General features: G+C 39.1%; 1 protein-coding gene and 1 pseudogene across 1 annotated transcript in view; both read right to left on the bottom strand.

Moving 5' to 3' along the window:
• The window catches only part of Adgrg4 (adhesion G protein-coupled receptor G4), a 109,860-nt gene that overhangs the window by 73,176 nt on the left and 14,045 nt on the right, over nt 1-22,639 (bottom strand). The window contains exon 2 of the mRNA XM_052747287.1: nt 21,113-21,727. Within this exon, the coding sequence (XP_052603247.1) occupies nt 21,113-21,727 (615 nt within the window). The remainder of the gene's footprint in view (nt 1-21,112; nt 21,728-22,639) is intronic.
• On the bottom strand, nt 8,647-19,185 carry LOC128113525 (U1 small nuclear ribonucleoprotein C-like; annotated as a pseudogene).

The following is a 22,639-nucleotide window of genomic DNA, read 5'->3' as shown; positions in this document are numbered from 1 at the left end:
AAATGTTTTCTTGAAAGTAAAAGATAAAATAGCATTTTGAACAAAACAGTAAAGTGATATGATTTATAATAAAGCCAACAACGGAATATAGTCAGGTTCCATATATCTTTGAAGTATAATAGAAAACAAATGCAGTAAAAGAGCAAAACTGGCTTGAAGATGAGGAGAAGCTAACTTAGAACAGTGGTTCTCATCCTGTGGGTCGCGACCCCTTTGAGGGGTCAAACAATCTTTTCACAAGAGTTGTATATCAGATATCCTACATATCAGCTATTTACATTAGGATTCATAACAGTAGCAAAATTACAATTATGAAGTAGCAATGAAAATAACTTTGTGTTTGGAGGGTCACCACAGTATGAGGAACTGTATTAAAGGGTCGCAGTATTAGGAAGGCTGAGAACCACTGTCTTACAAGATGGACACAGTTGAGCAATGATGGAGTTCAAGGGGAGAAGACAAGGACAGACGGCAGCGAGTGTGGATGGAGGAAAATGTCAGTTTAGCTAGGAGTGAGAGGCAGTATGTATTGAGTACCGATGATAAAGTCTACAGATGTAACATGCTTTTGTGTATGGAACACTTATCCCAAGTCAAGTGCTGTGCCACTTGCTATCTTGTTTAATCCACCAAACCACTTTTTGTGGAAAATATTTTAATTATCACCATTTCAAAGATGAAGAAATGGAGTTCCAGAAAGTTCCCACAAGTGGCTCCAGTTTATCATGGAAATCCAAGGTTCCTCATCTGTTCATCTCCTCTCCACCTTCACTTGAGCATGGACAGATCCAGTCACAAGAGGATACATTTCTCCTTCTAAAAACTCATGATCGCCAACCTCAAATGAGCCTTCCACGCTGCCTCCTACTACTTCTCTCTGTTCAGTTTATGCTCCTATTCTACAATAACCCTTTCAAAAATGCCCCATTGTCAAACACCACCTCCACATGTTTATCAGATAATCATGCCTCCTGCTTCAAAGGAAAAAGTAATTGAACCCATCAGACAGAAGTTCAACTGTAATTTAGATCCTGTCATCCGCTATTTCACAAACTTTGCCTCTCTTTTCCCTAATGAGCCTTTCCTTCCTCCTTTAAAACTTATTCTCCTCTCATGCAATAAAAATGAAAATGTCACATCCCTCTGCCCCATATCTCCCTTCCCCATCACAGCTAAAATTCTTTGAAGTTACTTATGCCAGATGTCCCCCACTCCTCTGGCTCCTTGCCTGGACCAAGCATTGTCCCAAGCCCTCTTCTCCTTTTACTCTATTGTATTTTCCCACCTACACTATCAATTTACATCAGTAGACAAATGAATCCCATCTCTCTCTAGGTCAGATCTCTATTCCGAGTTCTACGCTTTTAAGAACCAATCATTTACTTTGCATTATCTTTTGGCTAGTTCATAATACCTCAGACTGAACACACCTTAAACTTGAACACATTGTCTTCTCTCCATATTGGATCTTCTAGTATTCCTTCACTGGGTAGTCCATTCAGTTATGCCAGCCCAACCTTCTCCAGGTGCCTCTTCCATTCTCTCTCTCCCTTGCCATAACCAATCCACCATCTTGTCCTAGAGATCATACCCACTAAATACACCTTGACCCATTAATTTCTTTCACTCTCCATTGCTTACTTCCCAACAGGTCCTGTCCTCTTTTTTTTCTATTATTTTTGAGATTATAATATTATTGTTTCTCCCTTCCTTTTATTCCTTCCCAACCTCCCATATACCCCTCCCTGCTCTCTTTCAAATTCATGGCCTCTTTTTCATTAATTGTTGTTATATATATAAATACAATCTTCTCAGTCAGTATAATGTTACTTGTACATATGTTCTCAGGGCTGACCCTTTGTTGTTGAGTAACCAATGGTGTGCTCTTCCCTGAAGAAGACAGCTTCTCCCACTCTCGGCACTCCTTAGTTACCTGTAAGGTCTTTGCCACTACTCTTGGGTGCCTTCCAACCCATCTCAGATGCAACAAGAGTGAATTCTGATTGTGTCTCACATATACAATTTCTCTCTCTCTCTCTCTCTCTCTCTCTCTCTCTCTCTCTCTCTCTCTCTTTCTCTCTCTCTCTCTCTCTCAGTCCCTTTAATGTTTTCCATTACTCACAAGGTAAAAATAATATACTACTTAATAGAGCCTAACTGTGCATGTTTGGTTTCCTACCTAAGTGGCTAGTGTAAATTTGGGCTGGGTCCTACCCTTTCTAATGAGCCTCCCCCCACCACAACTCAGTGCTTAACGTTTAACTCTACCATAAAAGCTTTGCATGTGCTGTTGTCACTATTTACAGTTTCCTCCATATTTCCTCATGTCAGTAACACCTATTCAGCCTTCTGATATCAACCCATACGTCACTTCTTCAGAGAAGCCTCCCTTCCCAAATGTCCATGATGAACTCAAACTAATCTGTTGAGGACTATTGTGATATCACATGTCTCTTTATAGCATTTATCACAGCTGCAGTTTTACATGTGTTTCTATATGTCTGCCTTCCTCAGTAAGACATATGAATATAAACAATCTTTCACTGCTCAACCGTTGTAAACTAAGTTTCTAGTGAGTGCCTAGACCATGATAGATATTCAGTACAGAATTTTTGGCTTACTGAATCAATTGAAAAGATGAGGTCAAAATAATATGAAGCTCTCCACGCCTACATCTCCTGGAGAGGAAATGCTGGCATTGCACGGTAACAAAGGAGACAAAGAGACAAAGAAGAGAGAGCACCCTCAGAGGTCACACATCTTCCTTTCGGGAAAAATCCCAGAAGATTGACAATGTTCACGGAAATAGGAAAATATCCTGTTAGACCTGGAGATGTGTGACTTGAGGTGAGGACAGAACATCCAGCGAAAATGGCACTCAGGAAAAGTCACAGGTGAGTCACACTCTTTCTTCAATTCAAATCGCTCAAAATGAAATCGTGCATATTTATCTTAGATAAATTGGCATTTTGAATTCACCTTCCTAAGAAGCATATTATCTGTGATGTAGAAATAATTATGGCAGTAGACAACTACTGGCTTATGTCACAGCCTTGATTATAATTAATTCTCTTTGCATATACAGAAAATCTAAAGTTTGTATAGGACAATTTTAAGATTTTATATTCATGAGGAAGTAAAAGAAATAACAATCAGAAGTCTTCAATCAACTATATAGATGAGTTGATTAAAGTGCATGAATGAATAAAGTAGAAAAGTCAAAATTATATAAGAAGTGCATCTTACTTTAAGATAATAAAACATTGTTTTCACTATCAGAGTTCCATTCTCTTAGGCTTTGTCAGGAGGCCATTTTGTTTCATTAGCACACAATTAATTTTAAGATTTCTGCTTTTAAATTTGACCATGGCCATAAGTGAAAGGACTGGCAGGATTTGGGTTTCCAGTTTTATAACAATTTTATCTCAGCTAATTAGATTTGCAACCCTCTGTCTAAATCATCACTTCTAACACCCATGAGGAGAGTGGCCACACAGAGCTTGAATTGCTCTATGAACATGCTAACTGCTGGTATGAATAGTTTACAAGTCCTACTCCTTTAGTAACTGAGCTGCAATCAGGTTTGGGTTTTTTTTTTGGAGGACCCTTAAATATCTCACACACACACACACACACACACACACACACACACACACACACACAAAGCTTGTCATCTGCTTAGATACAACATTCAGAGCACTATCAGAGTAAGCTGTAATATGTAATGGGAAACTTTTTTTATTTTTACCAAGCAGGGGAAAGGAGTCAGAAATAATTTTATCAGAAAAGGCTGAGCCACAGATATAACTAGCTTTATTATTCCCAGTAAATATATCAAAAAGGAAACTAAGATATAGGAAAAGAAGATGTAGAAAAGAAGGCTGTGTGTGGCAGCGTGCCTTTAATCTCAGTACTCCAAAGAGAGAGGCAAGTGAATTCTGAGTTCTAGGCCAGACTGGTCTATATCGTGTCATGGATACATAGAGAGACCCTGTTTCAAAAGACAAAGTGAAACCAAGATTTAGAAAACTAAAAACAAATGAGTTGAACAAAATTGCAAGCAGGCAGCATTTTAAATATCAGAGACAGCTTAGGAAACAATGTATCTTGTATTGATCCATGTTAACCTGAAGCTTGGGTTTGCATATTTCAGAAAACTTCCCATTGAATCTTTCAGATACAAAGACTTTTTCTATCATTTTTCTCTATAAAAATTATTATTACTAAAGATTCAAATAAATGGGACCTCCTGAAACTGAGAAGCTTTTATAGGGCAAAGGACAAGGTCAATAAGACAAAATGACAGCCTATAGAATTGGAAAAGATCTTCACCAACCCCACATCTGACAGAGGGCTAATCTCCAAAATCTATAAAGAATTCAAAAAACTAGACATCAAAATACTAAACAATCCAATTAAAAAATGGGCTACAGAATTGAACAGAGAATTCTCAACAGAAGAATCTCAAATGGCTGAAAGACATTTAAGGAATTGCTCAACATCCTTAGTCATCAGGGAAATGCAAATCAAAACAACTCTGAGATACCATCTTACACCTGTCAGAATGGCTATGATCAAAAACACTGATGACAGCTTATGTTGGAGAGGATGCTGAGCAAGGGGAACACTCCTCCACTGTTGGTGGGCGTACAAACTTGTACAGCCACTTTGGAAATCAGTATGGTAGTTTCTCAGAAAATTGAGAATCAATCTCCCTCAAGACCCAGATACACCACTCTTGGGCATATACCCAAGGAATGCTCAGTCATACCACAAGGACACATGCTCAACTATGTTCATAGCAGCATTATTGGTAATAGCCAGAACCTGGAAACAACCTAGATGCCCTTCAATCGAAGAGTGGATAAACAAAATGTGGCACATATACACAATGGAGTACTTACTACTCAGCAGAGAAAAACAATGACATCATTAGGTTTGCAGGCAAATGGATGGAACTAGAAAATATCATCTTGAGTGAGGTAACCCAGACTCAGAAGGACAAACATGGTATATACTCACTCATAAGTGGATACTAGATGTAAAACAAAGGATAATCAGACAATGACCCACAGATCAAGAGAAGGTAGCTAACAAGGAGAAACCTAAAAGGGAAGCACAGATTGCCCTGGGAAGAGGAAATAGATGAGATCTCCATGAGTAAACTGGGAATGAAGTGAGGCAATGGAGGGTAGGGGATGGGGGATCAAAACATAAGGGAATAGGATGGTCAAACTGGAACAGGGACAGAGGAGGAGAGCAAGGAAAGAGATACCATGATAGAAGGAGACATCAAGTAAACAGGGAGAAACCAGATGTTAGGGAAGTTCCCAGGGATCCACAGGATGACCCCAGCTTAGAATACTAGCAATAGTTGAGAAGGTGCCTGAACTGACCTACTCCAGTAATCAGATTGGTGACTACCCTACCTGTCATCATAGAGCCTCCATCTAGTAACTAATAGAAGCAGATGCAGAGATCCACAACCAAAAGATCCACAACCAAGCACCAGGCCGAGCTCCAGGAGTCCAGGAGTCGAAGAGAGAGAAGAGGGATTATATGAACAAGGGGCATCAAGATCCTGATGGGAAAGCCTACAGAGACAACCAAACCAAACTAGTGGGACCCATGACTGTGGAGCAATAGTTGTGGAGCCTCATGGGACTGCACTAGGCCCTCTGCATAAGCGAGACAGTTGTTTAGCTTGACTTGTTTAAGGGGCCCCTGGCAGTGGGATCAGGATCCATCCCTGGTGCATGAGGGGGCTTTTTGGAGCCCAGTACCTATGGTGGGATACCTTACACAGCCTTGGTTCAGGGGGAGGGACTTGGACCTGCCTCAACTGAATGTATCAGGCTCTGCTGACTCCCCATGGGAGTTCTTGCCTTGGAAGAGGTGGGAATGGGGGTAGGTTGTGGGGGAAGGCTGGGGAGGGCAGGAGGAGGGAGGACAGGGGCATCTGTGGTTGGTATGTAAAATGAACAGAAAATTCCTTAATAATAAAAAATAAATAAAATAAAATAAAAAGATTTAAATCTTCATTCACTGAAAATCACATAATTATTGACTGAGTTGTTTGGGTTTTTAGTGTTTAGGTTTTTTTTAATGTTCTTTGAGTACTCTAGATATTAATTCTGTCAGGTGTATAATGAAGATTTTTTTTCCCATTCTACAAGTTGTCTTGTCTCAACTGTTTCCTTTGCTTTGCAAAACCTTTTAATTTCAAACTGCCTAATTTGCCAACTTCCATCATTAAGAAGACAAGTATCAACTAATGCTGGCAAGGGTATGGAGGAAAAGGAAAACTTACAGACTGCTGGTAAAAATACCAACTGGTCCAGGCACTATGGAAGTGCCTCAAAAAACTAAATATGTAACTACCATATAACCCAGCTATGCCAATCCAAGGTGAATACTTTAAAGATTCTGAGTCACCATACCACAGATATTTCTGCACATCCATGTTTATCATAGCACTATTTGCAATAGCAAAGATCAGCCTGGGTGCCTGTCAAGTGATAAATGGATAAGGAAAATATCCTATATATACATAATGGAGTTCTATTCAGCCATAAAGAAGAATTGTGTCCTTTGCTGGTGAATGAATAAAACTAGCGATCATCATATTAAGTAAAATAAGCAAGACAGAGAAAGACAAATACCACGTTTTCTCTCATTTGTGGGTCCCATAATTCTTTATAGATACAAAAGTACATACATATATGTATATATAATAAAATAAGAAGAGAGATTGGGAGAAGGAAGGACACTATAGGGAGAGAGAAAGAGGGAGGAGGAACTGGCACCCCTAAATGCATGCTCCCCAAATACTCCAAATCCAAGAAAAAAGATGCAAAGACTCTACTCAATATAACCAAGGAGAAACAAACTTCGATACTAAAAAGCTAAGTTTTACAAATGCTGAACAGCACAAAAAAACAGCAATCATCCAAACAGCATTCAAGATATACATTTCAATGGAGGACATCATACTGCTAAACTTAAACATTACAGTGAACTTACTAGTCCAGGAATTGAAAACCAATGGGGTTCTCAAATTACAGCCATTCCCTGGAACAATATCCACCTTAAACTTGTTCGTATCTCAGATAGAAACCAATCAAATATCAATAACTCTTTAAAATAGGAATCTGTAAAGAATGAAGGATTGATAAAGCAATCATTCTGGGGAAGAAAACTTTGTATCAAAAAGATTTGATGAGAGATTTTTCTGAAATATACAAACCTAAGCTTCCATGGTTAAAATAGAGCAATATAAGATGCATTATTTCCTAGGCAATCTCTGGTGTTTTCAAACGCTAAGTCTAGCAATCCATGACAAATGGGGTAACGAACGTGTTCATTAGTGTGCAATGTAAGCTGATTGTGAGCCTAACTGCTTCGATAATTTCTTCATTGGTGCTCTTAATCCACATGCACTTTGGGTTTTATTAAATTGAGCAATGCAGACTTTCTATATCCCCATCATTTCGGACAAGTTAAATTTACTGCACTTGTAATTCATCAGTCTCTCTCTTTTCTCCATGTGCTAAAGATTTTTTCTTATGGTCTCTAAATGGTATACTTATCTCCATTGAATATAATGACTGTCCTACTCAGAAATAAAATTTTGCAAGTGATTGAGGCAGCTACAATGCTAACCATGTCAGCTCTGTCATTTTGGTACATGCTATCTATCTACACACACACACACACACACACACACACACACACACTTCTACTGCCCGAAAACTGGTGTTAAAAGGAAAGGCACATTTCTCAACTGAACAAGATGGCACAGACCCATTTTCTCCTGCACCTCACCACAAAATACAACTACAAGCCCAGAAAATGGTATGAGGCAGTGATTCTCAACCTGTGAGTCACAATCCCTCTGGGATTTCGAACAACCTTTTCACAGGGGTCGCACATCAGATATCCTGCATATCAGCTACTTACATTATAATTTACAACAGTAGCAAAATTAGAGTAGTGAAGTAGCAACAACAGTAATTTCATAGTTGGGGGTCAGCACAACGTGCAGAACTGTATTAAAGGGTCGCAGCGTTAGGAAGGTTGAGAACCAGTGCTAAGGGAACATAAAACTATGACAGGAATTGTGAAGACTCTTGACTAAGATTCAAAAAAGCAAGCTGGGTTAGTGCCTACCACTTCAACACCCCGGCAAGCAAGTTGAGTTTTTTCTTGGTGTTCTTAAAAACTCCCTTTTAAGATATTTTAAATAGATAATGCAGTCATGTGGCTCAAACAATTTTTTCAATTGACAATGAATAAGTTTGATCCCATATGCTCTTCCATCTCCCCAAGTCAGCGTACTCCCAGAAGAGTCTCTCTTTTTATTTTAATTCTTTTATTTAAAAACTTACATTTTATTTTTTATTATTGTATTTGTATTTGTTATTTTTAACTAAAAGAACAGATAGTTTTCTATCTCTATTTTCTATTTTCACAGCACAACTGAAAACTGCCTTTTTGCCCCACTTCTCCCCTCCAAAATCATTTCTTTGTTGGGCGGGGAGGACTCTTCTTTTGTGTACAACTAGAAAACACTGACACACAACACCATGATCTCCTGGTGGAATAGAACAAATAATACAAAAACGGATAAAGGAACTCCCTCTGCTTTTATCTGTCTAGCAATGTCATGCCAGGTTGAGCAAGCATCATCAGGGAGCAAGTAAGAGGTCTCATCATTGGAGGCCCAGGCATCATGAGCACATGGCCTTCCATTTGTGGCTTCATTCTAGGAACATGTCTCATGGGCATCATCCCAGAAAGAGGAGGGCCCATCATTGACATCATAGGAGGGTCTCCCAAGGCTGGCATCATACCAGGACAAGGAGAATCAGGGAGCCCGGGGGAAGTGGGATCACAGCCTCTGCAGGAGAAAGGGCAGAGAATGGAGCTAGAGGTATCTTTTTTGTTGAAATGCAGCTGCAGTATTGTCAGTCAGGCTCTGGGCCTTCTCTTTCATCCATTTCTGGTAATAGTCTTTCATAGTCTCTTTGTATTTCCTATACTGCAGTGGCTCTTTCTCACAGATGGGGAGTCATGGGTAAAATACATATCATAATAGTCAAAATAAAAGTTGGGGGGCTGGAGAGATGGCTCAGTGGTTAAGAGCACTGACTGTTCTTCCAGAGGTCCTGAGTTCAACTCCCAGCAACCACATGGTGGCTCTCAACCATCTCTGGCGCTTATAATAAATAGCTAAATCTTTAAAAAAAAAAAAAAAAAAAAAAGAAAGAAAGAAAGAAAGAAAGTGATTCTTCAGCCGGGCGGTGGTGGCGCACACCTTTAATCCCAGCACTCGGGAGGCAGAGGCAGGCGGATCTCTGTGAGTTCGAGGCCAGCCTGGGCTACCAAGTGAGTTCCAGGAGAGGCGCAAAGCTACACAGAGAAACCCTGTCTCGAAAAACCAAAAAAAAAAGTTGGGCATGTTGCTCTGTAGGCCATGGCTATGTAGTTCCTGATGTTGTTGTTATTGTTATCATTATTATTATTATTATTCCCAGGAGTAAAGGAATGACATAAGCTGAAGGCCTCCCCTCAACCCAACATCAACTCTACCCAAGACCTATGTTCCCAGTCACCAACCTAGCAACAGAATATCGTCCAAGTAGGCTGACTCTCTTTCTAGATCCATAGGAGGCTCTCTAACAACATTTTGCAAGTCTGACACCAACAGCAAGGGAAACTGACTGCAAGTCCTGTTACCAAGAAAATGAAATACCTCTCTATTCCTGCCAGGCCTGAGGCCCCTTGCCTCACCAGTAGATACCTGTTGAATAGTGCCTGGGATAGGAAGACTATTTTTCCCTTGTCCCAAGAGTATCTGGACCCATACAGAAACACAAATCCAAAAAAGGAAGAATGACGGAGCCAGTAACAGTAAGTGGTCTGGTCTGGGCAGCCTCTTTGTCTAGATAGTCCTGAGATTTTTCTCCCCATTCAGAGACAGCAAGGCAACCAACAGGGACCCAGTAGCAGCAGGTGCCCTGACCCAGGAAGCCTGATCAAAGGCTTCCCTTTTTTCTTCAAAAACACAGAGAAAGCAAAGTTAAGAGACATCACTAAGGAAATCACAGCACACCCCAACCCCACCATGAGATAATCTAGATACCCAACCTGAAGAGAATCTTCATGTTTCTCACATGGGCAGCACCACTAGGGACCAGTGGGAGCCACAGAGTCACCAAATAAACCAAGTAAGACAAAGTAACACCAAAGGAACTCTAAAACCTAATCTGCGTTTAGAAGCATAGCTCACAAAGATAGCATAAGACTTGTGTGCTAAACCTAAACATGATGGTTCCCTGCTAAAACTAAAATGTAAATAAGACCCATTCTCTCCTCACATTGAAAAAACATCCAGGACACAAATACAATTTGAATGAGAAGAGACAATCAACTCATAGTAACACCAAGATGAATCAGATGTTGGTATTATCTGACAAGAATGTTTGTTGAATTGTATTGTCAAAAGTTTATTGCTCAAAGTAATGGGTTTCATTGTAATGTTTTTGTGCATGCATAAATGTACTTTAATCATATTATCCCTTTATGGCACTCCCTTATCCCACTCCCCTTTCTGAGCCTGCTCCTCTTCTCTAATATGTATTCCATTTTCTAGATTCCGCACATAAGAGAAAAACATGCTACATACAGCTTTGTGAATCTGGCTTATTCTGCCTAATGTGACAATATAAAAATCTTCAACAAAATATTAGCAACAGTCTGTAGAAGAGAATTATCAATAAACCCACAGCAGGGGCCAGAGAGATAATTCAATGGTTAAGAACACTAGCTGCTCTTCCAGGGGACCTAGGTTCCACTCCCAGCAGACACATTGCTGCTCACACCATCTGTAACTCCAGTCCAGGGGACCTGACATTCTCTTCTAGCCTCTGTGGTGCACAGACATATACACAGGCAAAACACCCAGACACTTTTCAGTCAAAATAAAAATGAAAAAGAGAAGAAACTTAAGAAAAACATCAATTCTAATGGTGGAACACTGAATGCTTTGCTGCTACGACTGGGCATAAGGAAACTCTAGCTACATTTACTCAATATAACACAAGACAAAAAAGTAAAAAGCACTAGAGTCTAGGACTAAGAGGCCTTAGATTTAACCCCAAAATCATGATCTACAAAAATAAATTAGACTTTTTCACAACCCAGAGCTTCTGCCCAATGAAAGCCCATATGAAAGATATTTTTTTAATTCTATGGAGAAAGAGAAGGCATTTTCAAGTAGTTATCAAGTATTTTCAATGTCTGTACCAACAATGACTAGACTATATGAAGAACTTTTGACACTAAGTTGGGTGGATGGGGAAGGGGAATGGATCTGTTGGGCAAAGTTGGGGGTGGGGTGAATATGATCAAAACACATTGTAGGAAATTCTCAAAGAACTCATGAAATTTAATAAATACAAATTTTAAAACCTAAACAGTAATAAAAAACCACTCTAATTCTATTTTTTAAAAAAAGCAAGAGACAAGAACAGCAGGGTGGTGGTGCACACCTTTAGTCCCAGCACTCAGGAGGCAGAGGAAGGCAGATCTCTGTGAGTTTGAGGCCAGTCTGGTCTACAGAGTGAGTTCCAGGACAGCCGGGGCTACACAGAGGAAGTCTGTCTCAAAAAGCCAAAGAGAGAGGGGGTGGACAAGCAGATGTCAAGTAAGCCCAGGGAAAAGATGTTGAACATCATTGGGCAACAAGGAAATGCAAATTAAAACCACCATGAAGCATCACTATACACCGACAAGCATGATTTAAATAGGTAGTTCTAAATGCCGCCAAGGAAGCTGAGAACTGATTAGTCTGCCATTGTAGGCAGGAATGGATAGGAATGGATGTCCACCTGTACAGCAGTTCCTTATAAAATTAAACCAGCAACTGCCACACGGTCCACAAGTTAAACTAAGCACTGACCACAGAGGAAAACAACTTTTGCTTACAAGAAACCATTCCTAACATTTTTGTAATAGCCCCACATTAGAATCAGTCCAGGTACTCTCCACAGGTTAAAAGAAAATTTGTGAAACAACCTCATCATCCACAATCAAAAGGAACAAACTATGTATACACATAGCTACCTACTCTCCAAAGAGTTAGGCTGTGCAAAACAATGTCACACTTTAAAGGCTGCATGCTTCAGAATTGCATTCATATATATATTTATTCATATATATATTTATTAATTAATTAATTTATTTTGGTGTCTGGAGGTTTTGTCTGCATGCATGTCTGTGTGCCACATGCATACCCAGTACCCTCAGAGGCCAGAAGAGGGCATCCCAAGCCCCATATTTTTATATTTTTTAAGATGACAAAATTTTAGAAATAGAGGACATAAGCATCATCATCAAGGGACAGGGACTTGAGGAAAATATGTGTAAAGGCCAAGGACAGACAGGAGCTGGGTATGGTTATAAAAGTCCAGCATGATGGAGGTCTATGGTATAAAAACTATGCAAAATTGACTCTGATGGTGGATATGCCAATGTTCACATATGATAAAATCATACAAAATTTAATATGCACACAAAAATGTATACCAGTATAACTAGAGAAATCTGAAAATAACAATATGTTACAGCAACATTGTTAGTATCCTTTTTCTCATACTAAAGTCTTATATAATGCTGCCGTTAAGGTAAACTATGTAAGGTATACAAGGAGTCTCCAACTGCACTGGAATCTACAATTATTTCATTAAAACTTTTGGTTAAAAACAAAGCATGTTGTGGGGGTTGGGAAGATTGCTCAGTGGTTAAGAGCACTGGTTTCTCTTCCAGAGGACCCAGGCTCAATTCCCAGTAGACACATGGCTGCTCACAACCATCTGTAACTCCAGTCCCAGGAGATCCAATGCCCTCTTCTGCCCTCTGTGGGCACTAGGCTCACACATGGTACACAGAAATACATTCAGGTAAAACAGTATACACGTAATATAAATAAATTTTAAAAATGTAAAAGAACAAAGCAAATACAAAATCTCACATTGTCCAGATAGTAAAGCAATATCAAATATCCATTTGTACTGCAGGGATCCCAAAATCCATGGGATCCCTATTTTGCCACATTTATTGTTTCTGTTTATAAACAAGTGATCACTTCAGAAATTATATACATGAGTCTCACTGCCTGTATGTTAAAGTGGGGATAATCCATGCGAACGCACAGGGGCCTATGGGCTTAATTCCCATTTGCTCTTTCACTCTAGATTAAATTGTGTTAGTGCAATCATTTGGAGCTGGAGATCAGAGCTATAGAGTAGCTGAATATTTATGAGGCATTTGGTGACAGATGTACCTGCCAACAGAATATTAAGTAGACCATTTAGTAAGATACCAAATTCTGGTTGTGATTTGGATATATCAACTCATATTAAATCTGTGTGTTGTTCTAGCTCACATATTACATCTGGCTTTTTTTTCAATCACAACCTCTGTAAATATAATTCAATGTGTTGATTAGATTTGTGAGAACTAGTGTTGACCAGAAACTGCCACATACAGATTTGCCCATGGGGTATGAAAATTCAAAATGAGTATCTTTGAATAATAACAAAAAAAAAATCCTGCTTTGCCAAAATGGTGCCTGATTTCAGTTTTCAAGTAAGGAAATGAAAAATGAGTCTTGTGAGAGAGAGACAGGCTACAAACCCCATCTATGAATCTACAGAATGTCACCCCGTGCAGGAGAATACCAATAAGGGAGGTCGAAGTGAACTACAAACTGTTCATGCTTATCTTTCCTGATGAAAAACGAGGATAGCAGAAAGAATTGATGTACAAGGGCAAGACCAAATTGCCTGTTAGCTGTAGAGCCCATCACCACAGAATTGTCCGTATGAGAACTGATAATTGGACAGAGGGATTAATAGTGAGCCAAACAAAGGCCTTTAGAAACCACACCGACAATACAATCCATCTCTGCATATTTCAAGAATGGACAGTTCATAAAGTAATCCAAGTCAGCTGGAGCATTCTATCAATTAATAAATCTCAACAAATCAATGCCTCCACAGATGGAGGGCTGCTATGTTTTTAATAGACTGTAGATTTCCCAAGATGGACTCAATTCATATTATTTCATTCCTTTCAATAGAGGGGAATTCTCCAATATATAACTAAGAGGAATTTTATTTCTGTGTCTTTGGAAGACTCAATGTCTTTATACATTCACACATTAGAACAATTCTTTGCTGTATCATGTGTCTGAAAGGAAATTAAGAGAAGAACCAAAGTTTATGTTGGTGTTAAATGGTTGCTTCAAGGATTTCTGTCACCACCTACTACTTTTAAAAATCATGGAGGCTTTTGTCATAGGCAAAACCTGGAAACCAAAAGTTTTTCAAATGACTTGACCTTATGGACTAAATACAGCATACCCTTACTCTATGATATTGTTGAATAGCTTATACCCCCAAAATAATCAGAGAGCTCCACATTTTTTGAAATTGAAATATCACCAATCTGTACTGGTAAGTTAAAAAAAAATCTGAGCCTAACTGAAAACATTCATGTTTAAACCTAATTTCTTTTCTGCTTGTGTATCTAACAGTTGTTACTTTTGAGGAGAGTCACTTGGGGTAAGAGGTTGCAGGGAAAAGAGATTTTATTTAAGACTTATACCTTTATGTATTTTTACTGTATATATCAATTAATTTAACCTGGAGAGGTATATTAATTTTAGTGAAAATTTATAAAATAACTGGCAAAGTGCTAAGATCAATAAAATTACAAAAGCTCATCGACTTTTCCTAAGAAATAGTATTCTTAGGAATGAATTCTACAAAATTTCAGGCCTAAGTATACCGAGATGCATACCCACATGAGGAAGTTTGTTGTGGAATTATCTGTGATGGAAACATTGAAACAATTGAAATGTCCATCAACTGTAAGTCAGCTAAGTAAATTATGTTACATATATACCAAAAATAGATTTAAATGTACTTTTATGCCCATGATAATAATTCTGTTAAATCAAGCTTTAGGACAATATGCAGATATGTTTTATTTATTAAATTGTACATACTATACATATACATGCATATGTACATATGTACTTATATACACCATAAAAATATATTTTAAGAATAGATACCTCTATGGAAAACTAAATTTTAAGTTTTGTTTGCATACTTTTATATTGTTAAAATCTATCTTATTCACAACCATGTATATTGCATTGTGAAATTTTTAAAAATAAAGAAAAGAAACTTTAGTTTCCCCAGAAATAAATTCATAATGACTAGCACTTTTACTGTTATTATTTATCACCATGCTGTTTAAATATTCCTGACTCATCTCCAACTGTCATGAATACATGTTCATTAAACCCAGATAGGGTTCATGGATTTCTGTGACATGTTCCCCCAAAGCCTTGTTCTCATGAATATAAATATATATGTGTATATATATATTTTATGTGTAAATAGATTTATTGAGATTTGTAACCTAGTAATGTGCTCATTAAAATTTATTTTAAGGGTCATAATCCTTCTATGGACCATAAATACAAATTTATTAGACAAAAGCTAAAGCTAGGCATGTTGTAATCACTCATATTTAGCCACCATTTTCCTAGCTGTCATATGATGAAGACAGAAACGAAATGAATTTGATACTATTACCCTTCCTTTAGTGGTGAGGATGGCGGTGACTTAAGCTGCTTGCCTAATTCCTGCAGGTGGGTTCTCAGCACCAGCAATTCCCTGCCAAGCAAACCCCTAAAACTCCATAAGATTGTAAGGACCACAGATTCTCCTTAGACAAGTGCTTCTCAACTGTGGGTCACGACCCCTTTGGGGGCTGAATGACCCTTTCATAGGGGTTTTATATCAGATATCCGGCATTTCAGATATTTATATTACAATTTATAATAGTAAAAAAATTACAGTTATGTAGTAACAACAAATACAATTTTATGGTTGGGGGTCACCACGCCATGAGGAATTATATTAGGGCTTTCAGCATTAGGAAGATTCAGACCCACTGGCTTAGACAGTCTTGCACAGTGTAGGAGTGAAAGGAACATGGACTTTGTAACACATCTCTGCTCAAATGCCAGCTGCACAACTTACTTGACTGGTAACCTTAGAGAATGCTTATCACCTCTCTTTTTTAATCTATAAAATGCCTAGACCTTGGTAAGAACTTAGTAAAAGGCAACAACTAATATGTCAGAATATGCTGGAAACTGGAGCCTCTGTCTTCAGGGAAAAAATCTATTTGGCTGCTTTAGACAATTTCAAGAGCTTTTTCAACTCAGTCTAGACTATTCTGGCCCTCGGTTTAGGACCTCCTATTCAAAGGTTTAGAAAGAATACTTGTAGAAACCTGAATAGTAGAGAGAACATTTTCTACTCTTTTGCTTAATTGTCATATCTGCAAGAACTCACCCCTAGACAATGGACTGTATATTAAAAAGTGTTGAAGAGAGAAAAAATAAATGGGGGTTGTGCAGCACCTTAATATTGGCTAGACTTTATCAGCCATATGGTTGGGGGAGGGGGAGAAGTCGTCATTGTGTTTTCTATTTTTTCTTTTTTTCTTTTTTTTTCCTTAAGAGTACTTAAATTTCTATGGATTTTTTTTAAATTTATTTTATTTTATTTTATAATTTAATTTAATTTTACATATCAGCCACGGATTCCCTTGTCCTCCCCCCTCCCCGCCTTCCCCCCAGCCCACCCCCCCATTCCCATCTCCTCCAGGGCAAAGACTCCCCTGGGGATTGAGTTCAACCTGGTAGATTCAGACCAGGCAGGTCCAGTCCCCTCCTCCCAGGCTGAGCAAAGTGTCCCTGCATAAGCCCCAAGTTCCAAACAGCCAGCTCATGCACTAAGGACAGGTCCCGGTCCCACTGCCTGGATGCCTCCCAAACAGTTCAAGCTAACCAACTGTCTCACTTATCCAGAGGGCCTGATCCAGTTGGGGGCTCCTCAGCTATTGGTTCATAGTTCATGTATTTCCATTCGTTTAGCTATTTGTCCCTGTGCTTTTTCCAGTCTTGGTCTCAACAATTCTCGCTCATACAAACCCTCTTCTTTCTCACCAATTGGACTCCTGGAGCTCCACCTGGGGCCTGGCCATGGATCTCTGCATCCGGTTCCCTCAGTCATTGGATGAGATTTCTAGCACAACAATTAGGGTGTTTGGCCATCCTATCACCAGAGTAGGTCAGTTCAGGCTTTCTCTCACCCATTGCCAGTAGTCTAATGTGGAAGTATCTTTGTGGATTTCTGTGGACCTCTCTAGCACTTTGCTTCTTCCTATTCTCATGTGGTCTTCATTTATCATGGTCTCTTACTTCTTGTTCTCCCTCTCTAAACAATCAATCAATGGGACTTCTTGAAACTGAGAAGCTTTTGTAGAGCAAAGGATACAGTCAACAAGGCAAAGCGACGGCCTACAGAATGGAAAAAGATCTTCACCAACCCCACATCTGACAGAGGGCTGATATCCAGAATATATGAAGAACTCAAGAAATTAGACATCAAAATGCCCAACAGTCCAATTAAGAAATGGGCTATAGAGTTAAACAGAGAATTCTCAACAGAGGAAGCTCAAATGGCTGAAAGACATTTAAGGAATTGCTCAACATCCCTAATCATCAGGGAAATGCAAATCAAAACAACTCTGAGATACCACCTTACACCTGTCAGAATGGCTAAGATAAAAAATACTGAAGACACCTTATGCTGGAGAGGATGTGGAGCTAGGGGAACTCTCCTCCACTGCTGGTAGGAATGCAAGCTTGTACAACCACTTTGGAAATCAATATGGTGCTTTCTTTGAAAATTAGGAATCAATCTCCCCCAAGACCCAGCTATACCACTCTTGGGCATATACCCAAGGAATGCTCAATCATACCACAAGGGCACTTGCTCAGCTATGTTCATATCAGCATTGTTTGTAATAGCCAGAACCTGGAAACAACGTAGATGCCCTTCAACTGAAGAATGGATAAAGAAAATGTGGTACGTATACACAATGGAATACTACTCAGCAGAGAAAAACAATGACATCATGAGATTTGCAGGCAAATGGATGGATCTAGAAAAAAATCATCCTGAATGAGGTAACCCTGACTCAGAAAGACAAACATGATATGTACTCATAGGAGGATAGTAGATGTAAAACAAAAATGACTGGACTGCTACTCACAACTCCAGGGAGGCTACCTAGAAAACAGGACCCTAAGAAAGACACAGGGATTGCCCAATGACAGAGAAATGGATGAGATCTACATGAACAACCTGGATGTGAGTGGGGGTAATGAAGGGCAAGGGTCGAGGGAAAGAGAGCTTAGGAGAGCGGGAGATCCCAGCTGGGTCGTTGTGTTTTCAAAAGCCACTGTCAAGTTTGTGCATTTATAAGGGCTGATATGCCATGCTTTGTTGACTCCCATGGGAGGCCTTTCCCTTTTCTGAAGAGTGGATGTGGGAGCAGAAAAGAGGTGGGCGCGGGGGGGGGGGGGGGGGGGGGGGGGGGGGGACCAGAGAAGAGAGGAATGGAAACTGGTTGGTATGTAAAATAAATTTTAAAAATTAACAATAAAAAAAAGTAAAGTTCTCTGTAGTAAAGGGTTTCTCTGTGTGGTTTAGGCTCCTGTCCTGGATCTCACTCTGTAGACCAGGCTGGCCTTGAACTCACAGAGATCCTCCTGGCTCTGCCTCCCGAGTACTGGGATTAAAGGCGTGCGCCACCACTGCCCAGCGTAAAGTTCCTTTATACGTTGTATAAGCCATTCAGTCTTGATTTCTTAATGTCTAACTTAATGTAATTAGAGCTAGCTAGAAGCACTCTCCCTCATTGGAAGACCTCAAAAAGGAGGGAAAGTAACAACAACAACAGTGTCTTCAGCTAAAATCAGAAAGAATACCTTTCATATTCTTCCGCACCAGTCTCAAAGCACAGAAACCTGGTACAGTGTGCTGCTGTCTTTAACCCAGTCAGCACCCATACTATTGAGGAAAGCATATTCCCATACCCTGTATGAGCATTCCTAGGTTTAGATCTAGGCCCCATTCTTTATCCAACTTGTTCCCAAAATCAAAAGAACAGAACACATACATTTCTAGAAATGCGAAAAATCCTATTGCCACTGATGACATGTACTTCAGGGCTGCTGCTGTTGGTCATGATAGAAGTTGAAAGGAAAATGGCATTGTACTGAGAAAAGCCACCCTATATTTCCTTCTCAAAACCAGAGAGAAGAGTAAATATACATATATAATTCCAAGATTGTTATTAACATCATTATATCAACAAGAAAAATAAATTACAGTATATATATATATATATATATATGTGTGTGTGTGTGTGTGTGTGATATCATATATATGAATTACCATATAATCTAAATTATATATACATTTTATATATTTTTTTTCACCAAAAGGAACCAGGTCTTTTTGGCAAAATGGTTGATTCTTAGGCTGAACAGGAAAAGGTATGAAATGAGCATGCATTATTCTTCTTTTGCCAGAAAGACAGAAAATATGCAAAGAATGATTGAATGTGTCAAAGGGACAGGGAAGTCAGACTGAAGGGCTCCCACTGGCCAAATATGGAACAATTGTCATATCAAAACAAACAATAGTAACAATTGGAAACCTAGTGAATAAAATTAGAATGCATAAGTTCATGTCTACACAAATAAACACGAATTAATTTGTTAATTTGGAAGAAGGGAAAAGTCTTTCTTAAAATGGAATAAATACAAGCTAATAAATATGGAACTTTAACACCATCATAGTTGTGAGTGATCTAAGCAAGAGCCGTGAGTATATGTAAAACTATTGGATAAAAGTTGGATAGGAGGATATTTACATTGTCTCCAAACATCTCCCTAGAAATTAATTGCAAAGGAAAAGGATAATACATTTCCAGTGACAAAATCTGGCAGACATCAAAATAAGTGATTAAATTTATTATTATGAATATAGGGACAATTTGGCCCCATGCTTCTGCTGATACGAGAAAAAAAAACAGCATCACTTTTGCAATATTCTTACCAAAAATGGAAAGCCAGAATGTAGCTACCAAGAAAGTAGACAAATCCAAACTAAGGGATGGTCCACAGAACGATTGGACTATATACTAGGAATGTCTAGGTTAAAAAAAAAGAAAACAAAGCGAGACAGGAGATATAAAGAGACTTGGTAACTAGATGCAATGCATGGTTGTAAAACAGATCTTAGGCCAAACAAAAAAGTTACAAATGAAATTATTAGGATGAATGGTTAAATTTTAAGATCAGCTAGGAATTAGATGTTAATGTTGTATCCATGTTAAATTTTTTTATTTTTATCACTGTGATACAATTAAGATAATTTCTAATCCTTAGGGTACATACACTGAGACAAAGAGTAATATATAAGAACAATGCCTTCTTCTTACTCTCAGATGACCCCAAAACAAATAAGGGATGTGATGTGGTGTGTGTGTGTGTGTGTGTGTGTGTGTGTGTGTGTGTGTGAGAGAGAGAGAGAGAGAGAAAGAGAGAGAGAGAGAGAGACAGAGAGAGAGAGAGAGAGACAGAGAGAGAGAGAGAGACAGAGAGAGAGAGAGAGAGAGAGAGAGAGACAGAGAGAGACAGAGACAGAGACAGAGAGATACAGAGACAGAGACAGAGAGACAGACAGAGAGAGAGAGAGAGAGAGAGAGAGAGAGAGAGAGAGAGAGAGAGAGAGAGAGAGGGAGAGACAGACAGACAGACAGACAGACAGAGGGAATGCACAGCAGGAAGAGAAAAGAGATGAAAATGAGAATGATAAAGTATGTGGATGAATAAGGGTTAACCATTGACAAGTGTGGGTAAATAGAGATTTTGTTGTTTTTACATATTTTCTATGAATTTGAAGTTATATTAAAAAATAAAAGGGAAAAGAAAACAGTGTTTTCTCTACATCAAAAAGCAGGAGACAAAATTGTGGGAACCTTGGGTGCCTTGGAGGAAGACAGAGCCTTGATCTAGGAATGGATAATTTCAGCCTTATTTATAAGCAGAGCAGTGATGTACCAATTCTACCCTTGCTGGGGGAAAAAAAATGTGTAAGTTACTCACAGCAGCGCAGTCTCCTGTCAACAGTGGGACTTGTCTTGTGGATGAGCCAAACATCATCTTCCCAACTAACTACATTTCCATATAAACACGTCATAAACTCCTCATTTTCCAGGATGCGGTCCCAGAGCTGAAAGTAATACAAGCTGCCGGTAAAGCGAGGTACCACAGTTTTAATCTGGCCCTCTCCATTTCTAGGAAAGTGCCCTAAAACCAAAGTCCCATCAGGAGGCAGGCTGTGTGGCTGATCCATTATTGCAAGTATCCTTTCTTTGTTCCGGAAGAGCTCTAATCTGCCCTTCACACCATCCCATATTAAGCACATGGTATGCCAGTGAAACGGAATTAGATGATAGCTGATATAAAAGGTCTTGCCAAAGCTGTACAGTATCAGCTGCTGATGGTCTCCCGCAAGTCCAAGGTCTACATCTTCTCTGCCCAGGAGAGTGTTATTAGTAATATAGGAGAAGGCCATCCAGTGATGTGAGCTGTCAGTCATGGATATCAGATCAATGCATGCTGTGAGTCGGCTGAGTTCAGGCATGGCGTTGGTCAAATGGACATATGTCTCGCCTTCTCCATAAAAATCCAGCCTTTTTCCTTTCAGTGAAAGTGAATCTGTCCAAATTTGGAGAAAAAGGAAAGAGAAAACAAATGAAATTTCAGTTAAATTTTTTTTCTATCTTCTTTGGCAGTATAGTCAAATTGTACAATATAATTATGAGTCAATCTTGATGCAAATAAGGAAATAGCAGATATACAAAAAAATCATCTCTATTTGACATTGATGTGTGATTCTTTTGGCAGAAGAGTTTCTCCCTGATTCTATTTCACCTGGGATAATATGAAAAGTTAGATTAGTGCTCCCCAAGCACACACCAGCTGGACAGTTAGGAGACACAGTTAGAAATGTGACTAGTGGGAGGAGAAGGCCAAGGAAAGGCAGCCTGGACTTCAAATTTGCTACACAGTCCTCATGCATATAATCAAAAGAGAATTATTTCCACCCACCTAACTGCCTTATTACATTCATGATGCAACAACAATTTGTTTCTCCAATGCCTTTTTCTTAGCCAAATTACTGATTTCTTCTGACTCTTGAGACTGCGTCTCACTAAAAGGCCCTGACAAAGGCTTGAGGGCTGAATAACTGAACAGCACAAAAGCTCTAGGGTGTCTGCTTGGCCTCAGGAACGGTAGACATAGCTCTACCCAAGGGCATCCTTCCATTTACTTCCTAAGGCCCACATTGACTTAAAGACCTCAAGATATCCATGGAACCAGTTACTGCTGTCTAAATCAGACAGCTTGGGAACCCTGACTCTGGCACTCATCAGCTCTCCAACCTCGAACAAGTAATTGAATCTCCCCCAGCCTCAGTCTTTGCTTCAGAAAAATGGAGATTTAGAGTCAAAGGAGCCACAAGGAGCCATTAATTACATTAGACCTATGCCAGATATCCCCTATCTTCAAGGTTTTCAAAGACTATTTGAAGATTAAATGAGATGATATTCTCAAAGTCCTCTCAAA

This window comes from Peromyscus californicus, unplaced genomic scaffold (assembly GCF_007827085.1).
Source record: "Peromyscus californicus insignis strain IS unplaced genomic scaffold, ASM782708v3 Scaffold_10__1_contigs__length_136768540, whole genome shotgun sequence".
NCBI classification, from domain to species: Eukaryota; Metazoa; Chordata; class Mammalia; order Rodentia; family Cricetidae; genus Peromyscus; species Peromyscus californicus.
The sequence above is the reverse complement of the archived record's forward strand: the minus strand, read 5'-3'. Positions and strand labels throughout refer to the sequence as shown.